This window comes from Fundulus heteroclitus, chromosome 10, assembly GCF_011125445.2.
Source record: "Fundulus heteroclitus isolate FHET01 chromosome 10, MU-UCD_Fhet_4.1, whole genome shotgun sequence".
Classification (NCBI taxonomy): domain Eukaryota; kingdom Metazoa; phylum Chordata; class Actinopteri; order Cyprinodontiformes; family Fundulidae; genus Fundulus; species Fundulus heteroclitus.
The window spans coordinates 16,543,677-16,560,960 of NC_046370.1; the positions used below are offsets into that span (position 1 = coordinate 16,543,677).

At 42.4% G+C, this 17,284-nt stretch overlaps 2 protein-coding genes and 1 non-coding gene across 4 annotated transcripts in view; all 3 read right to left on the minus strand.

The window, feature by feature from the left end:
- The window catches only part of arhgap27 (Rho GTPase activating protein 27), a 44,846-nt gene extending 43,817 nt beyond the window's left edge, over nt 1-1,029 (minus strand). Inside the window, exon 1 of the mRNA XM_012871704.3 lies at nt 920-1,029. The gene's annotated coding sequence lies outside the window, so the exon portion shown is untranslated. The remainder of the gene's footprint in view (nt 1-919) is intronic.
- Nucleotides 1,030-2,600: 1,571 nt separating this feature from the next.
- On the minus strand, nt 2,601-2,714 carry LOC118564435. Its single transcript, XR_004931848.1, has one exon. It is a non-coding gene; the product is annotated as a U5 spliceosomal RNA (small nuclear RNA).
- Nucleotides 2,715-3,988: 1,274 nt separating this feature from the next.
- Nucleotides 3,989-16,019, minus strand: mfsd13a (major facilitator superfamily domain containing 13A). 2 transcript variants are annotated; one of them, XM_036142115.1, is made up of 9 exons: nt 16,002-16,019; nt 12,570-12,815; nt 12,236-12,315; nt 9,010-9,459; nt 8,782-8,902; nt 8,479-8,575; nt 7,642-7,813; nt 7,240-7,433; nt 3,989-5,390 (listed from the first exon to the last, which is right to left on the minus strand). In XM_036142115.1, the coding sequence occupies exons 2-9, from the start codon at nt 12,735-12,737 to the stop codon at nt 5,155-5,157; spliced, it is 1,518 nt and encodes a 505-aa protein (XP_035998008.1). In that variant the 5' UTR covers nt 12,738-12,815; nt 16,002-16,019; the 3' UTR covers nt 3,989-5,154. The 2 variants fall into 2 exon arrangements, with proteins under 2 accessions (XP_035998008.1, XP_035998007.1); XM_036142114.1 differs by lacking the exon at nt 16,002-16,019 and adding an exon at nt 15,853-15,993 and having other exon boundaries at nt 3,990-5,390.
- Between the last annotated feature and the right edge of the window lie 1,265 nt (nt 16,020-17,284).

Sequence of the window (17,284 nt, forward strand, 5' to 3'; positions counted from 1 at the left end):
CAAAAGGAAAACGTGACTCCTTTGGACGGGCTTCGTCTGGACAGACAAGAACATGTTTGGCCAAAAGCCCGCAGTACCACGTTCAGCCTAAACCCTACTAGCAAAAAAAAACACCTTCCACCACCTGTCAAATTCGGTGGCCAGAGTGAGATCGCCCACAAAGATCTCCGTATGACGAAAACCTAGAGTAAAATGTGAGGCCTTCCGTCTGCTGGCTGAAGCTCGGAGGAGACCGGACTATCCAACAGCGCGACGGAGGGCAGAAAAAGGTGTAGGGTCACCCTTAAAAAAACAACGTCCGCAATCTTCAATAAAGTGTAGCAATGTTGCAAAGAGAAATAATGCTAAAAATTATTGCTTATCCTTCTTCTAAACCCTCATGCACTACTTGGTGTTGGTCTTTCTCATAAAACCCCCAATATGCATTGAAGCTTGCACTGTAACATGAAAACAACTGTGATAATGTTCGAAGGCTGAGAATACCTTTGCCCATCGTGGCACTTAACAATGTACCAGACTGATAAGGTTTATTTTAGGTTCTCCCCACTGTTAAAGCACGGGTTGGATTAAAATCTTCTCGTTTGGACATATTTTTTTCACGCAGCAAATACTGAAAGCGTAACACGTGAGGCACTGTCCGTCCGAGGATAAAGGTATCCAATTAGAGACTATAAATGTATTTCTGGGCTTCTTATCTCTATTCCCCCCCTACATTTTCTCTGGAACCTGTTCTGGCCTTCATGCTTGATTTAATCAGAAGAATGCTGATGAACAAGACAGGATGAGATGGAGGATTCTGCCTCGGTGCGCAGGAGATGCACAGGAAGTCGTCTGCAAATGCAATTTTGCGCTAAAGTAACAGACACAAGACGGCACACTGTTAAAGTGCTCGGCCACAAAACAGGAAGCCTGCACCAACCTTGGCTCGGCATCAGCGCGACGTCATCCGGCAATCTCAGATTGCCCTTTTCTCTCCGCTTTTAATTCAAGAAGCACTCGGCATGTTTGGGTGGGGTGTTTACTGTCCTCCTGGAGCAAAAAACAGAGGCCGAAACAACATCATGGCTATGAGACAAAATCAGCAATGTGTATACTGTGAAATCCTTAAGAGACAGTAAATTGAAGGAGCTTACAAAGCATTCGGACTCCTTTTCAAAAACACTTTGTCATAAAAATCTTGTTTTGTTGAGAACTTGAGTGTCATTATTACGCATATCACTCAGCTGTTGTAGCTTCAGCGAAGTGGAGTAAAAGAAGCAAACGAAAAAAGAGGATTTCACACTGGAATCTGAGCCCTGAGGCTGACTCGTGTGTGGAACTGTATCTACTTGCCTGCAGATGTGTTTTCTTCAGGTTCCCCCCCGGGATCAGATGTCTGTCAGAGAGCCGCCGAAGGGAAGCAGATCCAGAGCAGGCCGAGGCGTGGAGATGCGGCGCTCACAAGCCTTCTGCTCACTTGCATTGTGTCTGCTCGACTGGCTCATTTCCTGTTCCGTGGTGCCTGTTACTGAGAGAGGCAAAACTGAAACGCCGGAGCTCTGAAAGCCACACGAAATGGGAAGTCTGACTTTACCCGCACTTCCCAGTGAGTTCTTGGCATGTGGATCGTTGTTACGGCAGCTTGCTGAGTTGGAAGAAGCGGCACGCCGGTGAGTCACGGTGGTGACATGGAAAACATAGAAGCAGTCTGAAACAAAACAGACACAGTTACATTTTTGTGGTCATTGCAACAGGAGTGAAGGCTTAATTTGTAATTACTTAATAAGATCATAATAACAAACAACGGCAAAAGGAAGCGTGCTTGAATGGCACTGCTCACTGATAAGACTATGAAGGCAGAAAGCACACACCATTAAAAATGGCATTGAACATGTTTAGGTTACATGTGTCAAAATGCAACTGTACAGGCTTCCCTGGAGTCAGGTGAACTTTGCCGAGGTGTGTGGAAGCTCGACTTCGCCCTCTGCTGGAGGCTACTGAGAAATGCAGTGAGAAGCAACGACTAGGTCAGCTTCTTTGAAAATCTGTGAATTAAAATCACAGTTTTATTCCGAGATGCGAAAAAGGGTTTGCTCCCTTCCTGATTTCTCTCTATTTTTTTTCCTTTTACCGTTTAGTCATTTGCCATTTTAACCAAAAAAAAAAAAAATTGTGACGAGCCATGTTTAATACAACACACAGATAATCTGAACCAAAACAAAAAGTTGTCCAGGGGAGGAAAACGCTTTCCAAAGCAAGCTGGCCATATGTAAACATTCTAAATGCATAAACATGTTGAATTAATCAATAAATTAGGCTATAAGCAAGAATAAATAAATAAAACACATACCCAAATCTAAACAAATTCAGTAACAGATGATAAACATAGTTAATAACAGCCTGGAAAGGGTTAAATAGTGGATTCCCCAAATCAGATAATCTTTACGTTTGTATTACTCTGACAATACTTCCCCAAATACTAAGACGTGTGGTTATTAAACGACCTCAGATTACACTGACCATTTTCCAAATACTATTCGTATGGTACGGTTTTCCCTCTGACGGGGTCGTAAACAGTTTACAGTTCTGTTTTTATGTTGTTGTCTTTTTACAAAGTTGGGAGCCCCACCAGAGGCGGGGCATCAAAAAATTAGAAGAAACTCATGTTGTTCCTCTCCACGGAAATCTTTAGTAAAAGGCGAAAGATTTATACGATCTGAAGAGAAACATGAGTGCATACCCTACCAGCTGACTTCTACATGGTTTTATACTCCAACACACTGTTCACGGTGACGGTGTCAATGAGCGCAGATGTAAACGACGCACAAAAAGAACCAAAACAACAAAAAAATCTACAAGAGGGTTACAATAGCGTTAAGAGATAACAATACTAAAACAGGACTCACAAGTAAACCGCTCTTAGAACTTTAAATAAACCGTTAAAAACACATCGCGCAATGCATGATGGGTATTGTTCTGCTTGCATCTTGGCTACATGGCGCATAAGAAAGTTTTGCTAGCTCAGCAGTGAAGCTAAATGAACACGACTGCTTAATTTTTTATTGAGGGATACATTAGTTTTAAAACATCCGAGCAAAAAACGAGCAAAACATGATTAAAAAGCAACCTGGAAGGTGCCTGAACCGTACGCATGCGCATTACAGCCACAGGGTAAAGGGGAAAGACGACGCTCCTGGATCGTGAATGAATGAGAAAAATGTGGAAACTGTGACGAGCCGTTTGTGTATTTATAAACAACAACCCTTACCGGGTAACAACCGATTTAGAGGACCGATAAGGCACCTGAAAACGGAGGAATTTAACATGCCACATATAATATGTTTTAAATCTTAAACTTAAATTATTTCTGGTTTTGTTGAAACAAAAACAAATGAAAAATATTAACTTGACAAAATTTAAAGACCAAAACCGTGCTATGATTTAAACTATTCTTAACTCAAGGATGGCCAGTGAAGAAAGTGAATAAAAGCATTAAGCTGCAACGTTATTTTTTCTCTCTGTTGTAGATCTTTAAATTGCCTCCATATCCACTTGCATCCAGATAGAATTGACATTTGCGCCTTTGATCTGTATACTGTCTGTATTGATTTTATGCATATTTTTTAACATACAAAGTGCTTTTTTTTTAAAACCCCTATTAACTTCTGTTTCTTGAGCATCTATTTATCCTGCGTTTTTGGATGAAATACAGATTTTACAAGTTTCACATAATTTTTTTTATAAGACATGAACATTTAAAAAAAAAAATGCATCCCATTGGATTCAATGTGTTAAATTGGAGTACTAGCATATCCATCTCTATAAACCAATTTAGTTGCTACCATGTAAGGTTTTTCAATTAACAATCCTCCGTTCATTGTTTATAGCCTACTATTATATTCTTGCAGGGTTGGTGCCTATCTCCAGCGATCATTGGGTAGGAGGCAGGATACACCTTGGACAGGTCGCTAGTCTATCGCAGGGCAACACAGACACACAGGACCATGCACACAAACTATCATACCCAAATTAAATTTATATTAACAAGTTAACCTGGAACCGTGAACCCTCTTGCTGCATGGACAAGAGGGTGAATCCGTTGGGCTCTTTGGCATTAAGGCAGCAATTCTTAGTGCTACACAGCCAGACAGGACATACAAAGTTTGCCAATGCGCCACACAACTGAGTAAATCTTAGACTGACTTAATCAACACTAAGAATTTCATGATTAAAAAAAATGCAAGAGGATTTAATTTTTTTAAACAAATATCAAATCCCTACAGTTAAGTATTGACGAAAACATACATGAACTAATAGGAAATAATACCACAAATACCAACTTATCATGAACATGTGGTTTGAAGCTTAACTATATATAGGAGAATAATAAAAGCCTATTTGTGCCCTGCTCCAGTTGATTTCATATCCATCAAGAAAAACAGTGAGCTGAAAGGTTTCCTACAGACACAATTTCTTGCTTTAATTTCATTACACCAATAATTAAATATGAGAAACTGAAAAAAAAAAAAAAAAAAAGTTAGAAAATTACAACAGAAAGATGACAAAGCAAGAACATATTCAGTACTAAAAATATTCCAAGTTAAATTTCTGGCAGGACATTCTGTGCAGTAAACATTTAACACAACTGCAGGTTTTATGCTGCATCAGTGGCACTCTGAATTCAACGCCGTTCTATGCTTTCCTCAAAGACGTCACACTCGAGAACTGTGGACCCAAGGCAAAAACCGTTCTCCCGGTTTGGATTAACTAGCTGATGTTACGGGATTATCAATTAGCAGCGGCGATCGTGATGCTTTACAAACAGTTTAAAAAAACGGCACACCTCCTGGTCCAAAAATGCTCTCATATTGGTCCACAAAACCCCAAAAGGATCGATTGGTTTAATGTTAGCTTTTGGTCTTTGATTTAAATATAAATATAATCTGAATCCCAATATAAAAAAATATAGCATGGTTCAGTTTGTTCAAAAACGTTTGCCATGAGGGATTTCTTCGCTGTACAAAAGGTTGTGTAATAGTTCAGAGTTTCACAATGAAAGCTGCAGAGTGAAGACACGGCAGCTTTTTTGCTTCCTAAGACATTCCATAAACATAAAAACGGTCATTAAAAAAAAAAAGTGTCTTTGTGCAACTCCATGCTTCCTTTTCCTTCGGTTCAAATGGCCTTGACATCAATAAGACTGCCGTGCTGGGTCCCCTGCCGTAGGGTCTTGATTCCCTGCAGCTTTCGGCCGTGAAGAGTGAAGCGAGACCAGCTGGCCAGCTGGAGCAGGGCACATGTGATAGGCACGCACACCAACATGTAGAAACAGCCCAGGCGAAGAGGCGGGGTCCCTGAGTCAGAGGCAGACACAGGATCCTTTACGGGCGTCCGCTGAAAGATATCATAACCTGGGGAGGAGAAACCCACAGTGAGTCAGCAAAGAGCAGATTTTAGTTTGATAATGTTCAGAAAAGCTGGAAAATAATAAAGATGATCATAATTTCATTAAAAATCACCACAACAAACAGACAAAAGACTCACTGTTTAACAAATATTCTTGTTTAAAGGAACTATAAGTAATAATGACACCTAGTGGTTAAAATTGGATCAACACATACATAATGCCATTTACCCAATGGTCCTGCTGCTGTGTAACTCCACCGAATTATTACCAATACAGGACAGGTCTCTAATGTTGTATTCTGTTCTACTTCTCTTACTGGCTTCCATGTTAGCAGGCTGCTGCTCCTTTGCCAAAATAAAATACCAAATGCTGCGCTCCATTTTTGGGAGCCCTGACAACTCTCATGATTGGCTCAGGAACCAGGAAGTAAACATGGGCTACAACCTGAACCGAAGTAGTTCAGGACCGTACCTCTAGGTTTGAAATGAGAAAAGTGTGACTAAGGCATTGTTGATGGAGAGGACTGATTGTTTATAGGGAACGTTGTTTCCATCCTGGGTGACAAATGAGAATGATTTAGGTTGATTTTACAGTAAATATCTTACTTAACGCTCCTTTAATTAGTAGGCAGACAGTGTGTGTGTGTGTGTGTGAGTGTATACTGTATTACTTCACAGGAAATAAAATGACTTACAGTCCCAAACGCTCAGTATTCAATTATCAAATGTTTGTTGAATCATATCAGATAGCTGATCACGTCTGCTATAATGAATTTTCAATAATTAAAAAAAGCTGGATTAAATTAATAAATAAGGCTATAATAAAAGTTTGACTTTTAAGTTAAAAAAACCCAAATGCACTCCAGTTTTGAGCAGCTAGCTGATGATTTCAGAGGTAGTCCTTCAATAGTCCCATAACTCTGCACAGCACCAGTAACAGGATGATGCTCTGCTCCCACCACGCTTAACAGCTGCTACAGTGTTCTTGGGTCTGAAGGCCTCACCTTGACTTCTCTAACCCTCCTTCTCGTAGCCGTGGCTAAAAAGCTAAATTGTTGTCTCGTCTGATCATAAAAGCTCCCTCCAGATGGGATTTCTCACGTGGGCGGCTCCAAATGTAAGCGGAGCTTCTTTCTTAGCCAGCAGAATCTTAGTCCAGGTTGGCATAAAACTGAGGAAGGACGACGACTCAGGTGTTGCTGTTTCCAGTGCGTCTTTTTTTCTGAGGGCGACGTTTTTGGATCAGATGGTTAAAACTTGGGACAGAACTGGGTTTTCCACCAGTACTCTGATCCCAAACCAAATAGGTTTTTAGATGAATAAAAGCAGGCTGAGCTGAGATTTCCTTTAAAAAGCCCTGATCTAAACCCTGCTGAAAGGGTTATGCACCACGCTTAAAACCTCAATTCATATCAGGGAACCAACCCAACTAAAAGGGAAATTTTGCACTGCAAAAAGGGAACTAAAAGTGAGTAAAAATTTCTTGAAATTAGTGTATTTTTCCTTGATTTGAGGAGCTAAATAAAACTATTTGCCAATGGAATGAGTATTTTTACCCCTAAAATACGATAATTAGACATCCTGCACTTGAAATAAGATGATGGAGATGAATTGTTCCTATTTTAAAGTGCAAAAAAAAATCTTATTCCATTGGCAAATAGTCTTATTTACCTGCTCTAATCAAGGAAAAATACACTCATTTCAAGAAAAGTTTACTTACTTTTAGTTCCCTTTTTGCAGCGTATACATCATTTTGCTTTCCACCTCAGTATAATATAAACATCAACGCACAGCAAGTCAAAAGTTTCGGCAAAGTCAGCCCTGTGGCCAGCGAACAGCCTGAGGCGCCTGTACCTGTGTAAGCACAGAGCAGCCAGGTGCCGATGAGCGGGGCGAACGTCTGGCCCGGTTTGGTCAGCAGGTTGACCATCCCAAAGAGGAGAGCCGAGGCTGCCTGCTGCCGCCTGTTCACCACGAAGTCCTCGTCGACCAGGTCGGAAACGACCAGCTTGAGCAGCTTGCAGGTGCCCTCGGTGAACACCCGGTTGCTGAAACGAAGAGCTCGACAGTTAGCGTCCTGCCGCCACCCGTGGCTGCGGGGAATCCGTTCGCCCGGTTCCCCCCGCGCACAACGTGACCGCTACGGGTCACCCTTTCCTTCGTGTGTTCGGCTTTCAAAAACATCACAAACCAAACAAGCAGAGCAAAGAAAAAAAAAAAAAAAAAAAGGCACAAACGATTAACTGACGGCCATACCTAGCGATGAAGATGCACAGCAGATAAATGTGGTCAGCCCCTGCAAGCAGCATAACCACGCTAAGTCCCAGTTTGAGCATAAAGAGCCAGCGGATAACCTGGTAAACCCCGTAACGCTGGCACAGTGTCAGGAAATACAAGTTGTTCAGGTGGGGGGCAACGTAAGAGATGCCTGTGAGGGAGCAGAAGCAGAGCTGCGTCAAAGAAAAATACTTCAAACAAAAGTAGAAAAAAAGCTTTTGAGACAAGGGAAGGGGGTGATTATAATGCGTTTGGTTTTAACTACAATTATCCCCAACTAAAATGGGCAAAAGAGAAACACTCATAATGCAAATCCCTCTTTTTTTCTGTCAGAACGGGAACAAACAGGGATCAGAGCTACAAAGGGAAGAGGGTCGCATCATGAACCAAAACGCATTTCTGATTTAATGGTGTGCAATCTACTGCCATAATGAATCAAAAATACCGAACTGTCATGGGAATTAGTAGGCAGACGACGATAAATTGATGTATAATGGGGTTTACGGGAGAGAAAGGGCAGAATCAGAGCCAGAAATATGAAAGCAGCTCAAAAAACAAAATCAGATGACCATGCCTTGGTGCGATGACGGGGATCAAAGTGGCAAAACATGGATGGATGTTTCCCTGCTCATAAACACGTCCTTAGGTTAAACTGGCACATATCCTTCCTGCTATACTCTAAATGCTTTTAATGACAGTTTAAGACGACGTGGTCTGTCTGTCGGACCAAACGACGCGCACACCAGAGTAAAATACATTTACGGTCGGCTTAAAGAAATCTCCTGTAATGAATTTAATGAACTGCTGAGCTCCTACCGAGCAGGATTGAGCCAGTCGAGGCGGAGATGTTATCGGACAAAAGGTGTTCGAGGAAAAGAGGGAAGAAGTTGCTGTTGAAGTGGCAGTGAAACACCTGTGGAAGAAACAAAAAAAAGTATTCCATATCATAAAAAGGACCAAAAAAAATCCTGCGTAAACAGCAAACATGAGGGCATGATTTTGGCCAAATTACATTAAAAATATAAAACTTACATTAGAAATACTACAATATTAATCAGTCATAAAGCAAAAACCAAAACTTCTTTTTATGTACGTTTAATGAGCTTTTCCTCATCCTACCTGGATAAGATTCATGGACACGAACCACATGAAGTTTCTGTGCCTGGAGAGCTGCTTCAGATACTGGCCCACGGTGAGCGGCCTCTCCGTTTGGGTAAACGGAGCGTGACCCACACTCAGCCTGGATCGACACACATTAAGCTGCGTTATCGTCAAAAGACCAAACAGACGACAAAAACCGCGCTCCGAAAAAAACAAAAACACTCTCAGACGTCTGAACTCTCTTACTCTTTTAGAGTCGTGGCGTCGTCTTGCTTCGGACGGATCTCCTTGTCGAAACGCTGCCGCAAAAGTCGCGACACGACAAAAAAGCCCAGAATGGAAAAAGCTGCCAGCGTCACGCAGAACAGGCGGAAGGAGTAGAAGTCTTCCTTGTCCCACACGGAGTAGGAGAGGAAGACGGAGACGGAGCCCAGAGCGCTGAACACGGAGCAGTGGAAGTTGAGGCGCGTGCGGTCGGCGGCCGACACGGCGAGGTCCGCCAGCAGCGCGCTGTGGTGGAGGTCCACCATGGTGAGGAAGCCGTCGTACAGGCACAGGCACAGCAGGAACTGCAGGCCCGGGCTGGCCCACGCCACCCAGAAGGCCAGGAAGGACAGCGCAAAGAGAGGGCCATTGGTAGAAAGGGCCTTCAGGCGCTTCAGCACCACCTCTGGGGAGCTGATCTGAGAGCCTGACCTGCGTGGGGAAACAGTCCGTGTGAGAAAACCTGCTGCCGATCGGAGACACCAAGGGGCTGTGATACATTCTCACCGTCCCTCCTACAAACACATACCCACCTTTATACCCGGCTAGATTTTTACGAGAATAAAACAATATCTTCACATATGCAGCAACAGGAAAGAAAAACCTATCCGCAAAAGCGAGAATAAACAGTGCATACCCAGACTGAGATGGAGCACATTTTCCACCCTAAAAATCGTGGGGGGACCTTTTTTTCCCCCCCAAAAAAGTAAAAAAACAAAGCAACTGGACTTGTTTTCCGTAGTTTAAGACGTTTTGCTTCCTCTCCAGGAAGCTTTCTCAATTCAAAATGTCTAGAGTAATGTGTAGTACCAAACACACATGGAGTAATGTTTGGTACTCCACATTACTCCAGACTTTTTGAATTGAGAAAGCTTCCTGGAGAGGAAGCAAAACGTCTTCACTGCAAAAAGGGAACTAAAAAAGTAATCAGTGTATTTTTCCTTGATTAGAGAAGGTAAATAAGACTATTTGCCAATGCAATAAGATTTTTGCACTTAAAATAAGAACAATTCATCTCCATCATTTATTTCAAGTGCAGGATGTCTAATTATCGTATTTTAGAGGTAAAAATACTTATTCCATTGGCAGATAGTCTTATTTAGCTGCTCAAATCAAGGATAAATACACTGATTACAAGAAAGATTCACTTACTTTTAGTTCCCTTTTTGCAGTGTCCAACTACGGAAAACAAGTCCAGTTGTTTTGTTTTTTTACTTTTTTTGGAATGACCATGACCTGGATGACTGAGAACCTTCACCAGAGACCTTTTTTTTTTTTTTTTTTTCCTCGCTGTCACCGCCCTCTTAGGAAACAGAACGACAGAAAAGCAAACACTGGTGGCAGCTTGTCGTGGCGTGACGGACAGGTTTTACTGTCGCCGTGGCAGCAGATGAGGCCGCTATGTCCGCTTTCAGTCAGGATAGCCTGAGAGAGAAGAGCTGACGAGTGGAAAGTCAGGTGGGAAAGCAGGACGTTCAGGAAGAAGCATTTACATGCCGTGAAGTCGAAATCTAAATAGGAAAATTCGAACAATTGTCCCCGGGGCTTTCCGACTTTTATGCTGTCAAAAGTTAGAAAGCAAAAAAAAAAACCTGTCATTTAAGCTGTTTAATCATCTGCCATGCGGAACGGTTTAAACAAGCAGAAAAAAAATTATTCTCTGAATGAATTTGTTTTTTTTATCATTTCTTTTGCATTTCTTGTTCAGTTATAAATTCATTTTATTTTCTCTTCAAAGCCTTTTATTGCTGTATTAGTTTAAACATAATAAATCATGGGATTTATGGATTTTGGGAGCATTTTAAAGTTACGTTTTGGGGATTTTGTGAAGAGCTTTTTCTTAAGGCGTCATCATATGCATAACTCATCCTCACTTTAGATAAAGGGTACTCTCGTCTAGGTGAATGCTGATTTTTAATATCTGTCATTTTAATATCTATTTTCTAAACCCTTACACAGCAGTCACCTCTCTCATTGGATTTACACAAGTTTAAAGTTATTCCCACAAAATGACGATGTTGATGTTCAGGCCGATGCACAGTTTCCCCCCCCCTAAAAGTGGTCGGTTTTAATCACATTTCCCTGGCTTTGAACGAGACCCGTGGTGTTCGTGAATTTAAAACCTCGGAGGAGCTGGCAGCCACTGCAGTCAACGAAAGGGTCAAGTGGAAGTGATCTCTTCACGGAAGTAGATGCATGACTGGAGAGAAGTTGGGGAGGAAAAAAGGACCGGCTTACAGATGTGACAACGGCCGGTTGTCCAAATCTGATGTGGGAAAACGTGGGACTTCTGAAGAGACTGCAGGATAAACCCTGGACTGAAACGGCCATTTTTGCATTGGACCATACATCGTGTTAAAGATGAACCATGTCGCTGATGTTGACACTAAAACAGTTAACTTTATCAGGGCGAGAGCATTGAACCCCAGACGGTTTGATGCTCTCCTGGGGCTCAGGTGCGAGCCGCCAGAACAGAAAAAGTCGTTGATAAATCTCCAGAAAAACTGAGCGGAGGTCCGCTTGCCTCCGATTTGAGCCTGTCTGCGGTTCCTCTTTTGGAGGCAAATGAAACTGAACGTTGAGACAAAGCAGAACTTGTTAAGCACACCCACCCAGAATAACTCGGGAGGCTACAATAAGGCACTGAAAACACACACAGCGCCATGATATAGCATTAACACATGCCCCCCTCCCCACCCCCCAAAAGATTTTTTCTTAAGCTTAAATTGTTAAGATCAACCTAATTTTACTATCAAACATAAATAACCTGGGTAAACATAAAATCATTTCGCCCATTTACTTACTTACCAAAATGGTCCTATGTGAAAAAAGTAACCGCCTTATAAACCTGATAACTGGGTGGAAACAACTATCAAATATTATATCATATTTATGAGTAAGCCTGTGGAAGAAGTTTTACAGAAATACTGCCACAGTGGAGGGTTCCTGATCATAAACAGCCTGTTTAAGGACCTGTCGCAGCATCTCAGTCAGATTTATGTCTGGACTTTGAATAAGCCATTTTGGTTTTTTAGCCATTCACAGACGGACTTGGTGGTCTCAACGGTAAACCAGTGGGACATGCGTCCATCCGCCTCATCTAACCATCATCTGGAGAGCCCAACGTGAATGGAGACGACATGGAAACCTGGTGCAGAGAGTTTTTCTGCAGAGTAAACCTATTTAAGACGAGGTGAGAGACACTTACGGAGGGGAGCTGAGGAAGGAGCGGTCACTCAGCCAACCAAAGAGAGGGTCATTCAGACTGTTCCAGATGAGGAAAACAGCCTGTGGAGCACAGGAGAGAAGATAATAAGACACAAACACGTGATCAATGGACTTTAGATCAGAACAACCTTAGATGGAAAACCCTTTAACCAGCTTGAATAATAAACTGAACTGGACTGCATTGTTTGATGACTAGGACCAATAGGGATGCATGAATTGACTTTTTGTGCCACATAAATAGCGCCGACTGTATATACAAGTTGCTTTCCGTCCCCCGACAGACTCCGTCGGGTTCGTTCCTTTACTTCACTCACCTCTCCCACCCAGAATGAGACTTTGTCAATCTTGTAGATGGACACGAACGTCTCCACGTAATAAAGCAGGAACACATTGTGGAGGATGGATGTGAACAGGGCCAGTGAGCCGTAGAGGACCGCAGTAGAGAGGAAACTCTGCCAGAAGCCCGAGACACTCCGGCCCATCCTTTTCTCTCAAGTCCTTTCTCTGAGCCAAGCTGCGACCATCATTGCCTGGGCGACCCTCGTTCACGCAAACGCATCCTAAAAAATAAAATAAAAAAATCCAATGTAAAGGCATTAGATTTGTTAAGCGTTGACAGCAAATGTTCCTAAGGTTTATGGCAAAAGACTAGAGAGGCCCAATTCAACCCTCCAAATCTGATTATTGCTTTTTTTGATCGTCACAGATCAGTAACTGGCAAATAATGAAAGATCTAACGCTCCTCCGCTTCATTCAAAGCATTAAACAAGCAAAACGAATCCTGCCATTCTCTGTCCAGAATCAAACTAACCCACAGCACGTACTCGTCCGCTCTGACACGTTTAAAAATGACGGCCTCCTTCTGTTACAACCGCCGACATTAAGGTACTTTATAGGAGCCTTGTGTGATAGACCAGCACAAACCAGTGCATGGCTATAAAGCAAAAAAAAAAAGAAATTGATTAATACATTTCCACAGGTTTCACAAGATCTAAAAAAAAAAAAAAAAAAAAAAAAAAAAGTGCATGAGTATCCATTCCCCTTTTTAGAGAGACTGCCCAAATATCCACGAATCAGCCCAAAGGAATGCTCTCTGCAAAGCTGTACGCGCTCATTAAAGTCTGCTCAGCTGTGAACGACTCGTCCTTTCTCACCAGGCAGATCCGCGTCCTGCCGGGTTTCACTTGTGTTGATTCGCCGGCATGGTGAAAAGCCGCCCCCGCCTTCGGGTGAGGAACTAAACAGTGAGGTGACGTGACCCGTGTTTTCAGATTAAACATTTGTTTGCTGCATCTCTTTGCCCCCAGGCCTCCTTCTTTAACACTGAACTAGACTTAAACGACCGATACACACCCACTAATGGAGCTAAGCGGTAAGGCTGTAAGGACAAACCTTAAAGCTTTGTCATCACGGTTTGCCTTTAAACCAAGAAAGACGTGTGTTTCTCTTTTACTTCCCTTTTGTAGACTCAGGATGCGCTCTCACTCCAGGGGGAAAGAATGCACTTAAATCCCTGCAGGCTTCTTTCTCGCCCCACGTTTTAAGTAGCACAGGCGCAAACCTGCCTGGATCTGAAATCTCGAGCGCAGAAAACCTGCAGCAGCTCAAGTCACCCGTGTTTCAATGTGCGATGAGACGGATTCCATCTGAGTAAAACGACACGAGCGGCGTTGAAGCGCAGCACCGCACAACTCGAGATCTGGATCACAGCGAGATAACGCTTTCAACAGGGGAACAAACGAAGACCCCTATCAGATGTCAGCGAGGTCGTATCGCATCTAAAAACACGCGCGCATCGCGTCAAATCGCTCTGCAGAAAGCCACAAAACAAGACAACATCTAAAAAACAGCCGACTAAAGCGCAACGAAGCCAGAGCCGTTTCGACCTGTGAAGAGGTTTGTGTTAGTCCGGGGGCGCGCGGAGACGCACCTGCTGCACGCAGCCGGAGACGCGGGAGCTGGTGATAGCCAGAACGCACCGTTCTGCACATTTTCCAAAGTCAAGAAACATTTTTCCAGACAAGTTTATGGTCAATTTTTGAACTCAGGCGTTAAACCTGCACTAAACAATCTCAGCATGTAAGAAGGACTTACTGAAGGTCCTCCAACAGTAGGAACTAACTCTTGGCTGGGCGGACGGAAGGAAGGATGGATGTCATCCCACTGGGAGGAATTCCTCCTTAAAAAGGTGATTATTGTGCCTCTTGTTATGTCATCAACTAATAATAAACACAAAGTTGAATTGGCAGAGTGTTTTTTTTTCTAAGTCCTGCAGTTGAAATCCATCCTGGATCCAAATTGTGAATTTTTTTTTTTTTTTAAATCGCCGCCGCTCATTTGGCGGTTCAGACAACATTAGGTCGTATCTTCATCTTTCAGCTAAAACATGTGTTGGTTGTTTATTACGATTTCATGTATAACCTTATGAAAAACAGAGCAAAAACCAAAAAGTCAAACTCTGGTTGGACTGTTGTCAAAACACCTTGCTTTTCCAGACACAAATTTCTTGATTTTTATCTGACAGTTTTAAGAAAACTCTAAACATTTGTACCCAAAAAAAAAAAAAATACAATAAATCATGACAAGACACAATGTTGAAATTGGCTTTCATTTTTCAGAGTGTGGTATAGGGCCACTTAACTGCTTGCTTTGCATCTAGACTACAATAGATCAGATCCATTTAAACATCTACACCTCTAAGTACCTGACTCTGACACTGACTGCTTAAAAGATAGTTGGAGAACCTGCCTGGTGCCTTTATTATTGTTTTTAAATAGTGAAATAGCTCTTTCACCATTTAGTGCAGTGGGTAAGTCATAAAACTAGTAACTAATGCGTAACATTTTCAAAACCAAACTGTGATGTGGCACATAAAATACATCACTGACATTTAAATCAACGTTATAAATCCCCAACAAATGTCATTTATTATTGAAATTTGTACTCCAGATAATTCAAAGCAGGAATAGGTCAAGGAAAAATCAATATATATTTTTTCCCTTTACTCAAGAAAATGCCATACTTTCAGACTGAAGATGAACTTAAAAAGTTCGCGGAAGCTGTTTTATACCATCTGGATGAAGGGTCTGCCATTAAAAAGCTACATCCCTGTGATCCACGCATTGACGCACTTGTTTTCTTTACACGTGCCAACAATGAAAAATTAAAGAAGAAAACAATTTTCTCAAAAGAAAACTATTTTAAAGAAAAAAAGGGAGGAAACAGAGCATAACACACATACATAGCCTACCGCTTTCCAACTCGAAAAGCAACAATTTCTCCCCCTCACCACCCTGTATTTACAGGTTGCATGGCTAATCAGCTAACACCAGGGATGTTCTCACAATAAACGGATAAAGCTGAAACAAGCATATTATTATTTTTATTGTTAAAGTTTATTGAGCAGACAGATAACAGCTGAATCGTCCCCGGAAGGCTGTCGACGACCAGTTTGTTTGACGTCCCTAGCTCGACGCCGTATTAGCTGCTAGCATTAGCTACCTGGTTAACGTCACCGGGGCTAGCTTATCTGTACGTAAACACGTCTAACGACCACCTTGGAGTGTGTCGGGGAAGGAGAGAGTTCGTGTTGCGTACCGACTAAAGGAAGCGGCTCGGTTATCCACGCCGAACGCGCCGAGCCTCCTGCACCGACACCGGGAAGCAGCTGGCCCCCGTCTCAGAACCAGACAGCCACGTCATGACCGCTCCGATCTGATCGCGCATCGGATGGGTGGGTTACTCACGCGCGCCGGTGACGTCACACGTGTGGCGTCTCTCTGAAGGGGTTTCCCAGCGTCCGCGACCCACAGATAAGATCTGCAGCGCCCCCAACCGGCCAATAACGACAAAAACACCGCGTTACGCAAAATATCCTCAAGATGTCGCTGTTCACACGCGTAGCCCTCCTATTTATTCGCAGGTCCCTCTAACTGCGGTACGACAACTTGAATTTGGATGAAAATGTAACATGAACAAAATATAAACTATAAAAAATTTAAATGTTCAGCAAAACTGTACATTTCAATGTTTGCTAATGACTGTTTGCATACCTCTCAGGGACTGTTTTGTCTGATGCATTCATGCACAATACTGTACACGTAAACAGGCTGCTATCGGTCTGTTTTGACTTGGACAAAGAGCAATAAAGTAAGAAATTTACTGTAAAAATAACCAACGTCGTTCTACGGAAGAGGATTTGAGCCATTAAAAAAAGTCTATTCAATTCTGACTTTATTCTCAGAATTCTGACTTTTTTCTCAGAATTCTGAGAAAAAATTCTATCGTTCTCATTTGTCTGCGGGATGGAAATAATATCCCCAACAAACAATCGGTCCTCTCCATCAACAATGTCCAATAGTCCAGTGTTCTCCTTTCAAAACTGGAGGTACCTTGAGGACCGACTGGTGCAGTCTGTATCCCGTGTTTACTTCCTGCTTCCTGAGCCAATCACATGTGAGTTCCCAGGGTTACCAAAACAGAGAGCAGCATTTGGTATTTTCAGTGCTTTTAACTTCTTATGAAGTGCATTCAACCATTTGAACATTATGTCCTGTTGTCTCTGTGTTATGTGTGAATCTATGGGCTTCCTTCATAATAACAATAAAGATTCTTGATTCATGATCAGAAAAGCAAAGAATAGCAGATGTGTTTTATCAGTTTAATTTAGTTCAGTAAAATTTGTGAATTTATTGCAAACAGAGTCAAATATCCGAAGTTTTTGCTTGTTGTTAGACTTGATGATTATGGCTTACAGCTGATGAAAACTCAAAATCAGTATCTCAGGAAATGTGTACAGCACACAAAACTATCAACAAGGGAATTTAAAAGCAGATCGGTCTGTTCAGAAGTACGTGTATGCATGCCGCCTATGCAGTCAATGCTTGATTAATGACATCACTGCTGCAGCAGGGCAAGGAGGTGATCAGCCTGTGGTTCTGCTTAGGTGTTCATTAAGCCCAGGTTGCTTTCCTTGAGCTGCCTGAGTTGTTGGCTCTAGTGTCTCTGATCTTCCTCTTTTTGACAATAC

Excerpts from the sequence above, each read along its gene's own strand:
- mfsd13a (XM_036142115.1), bottom strand. The coding sequence starts at position 12,737 with ATGGGCCGGAGTGTCTCGGGCTTCTGGCAGAGTTTCCTCTCTACTGCG. Across the intron at positions 9,460-12,235 it reads TCCTTCCTCAGCTCCCCTCC|GTCAGGCTCTCAGATCAGCT; the intron begins GTAAGTGTCTCT and ends TTCCCCACGCAG. Across the intron at positions 7,814-8,478 it reads GACTGGCTCAATCCTGCTCG|GCATCTCTTACGTTGCCCCC; the intron begins GTAGGAGCTCAG and ends GCTCCCTCACAG.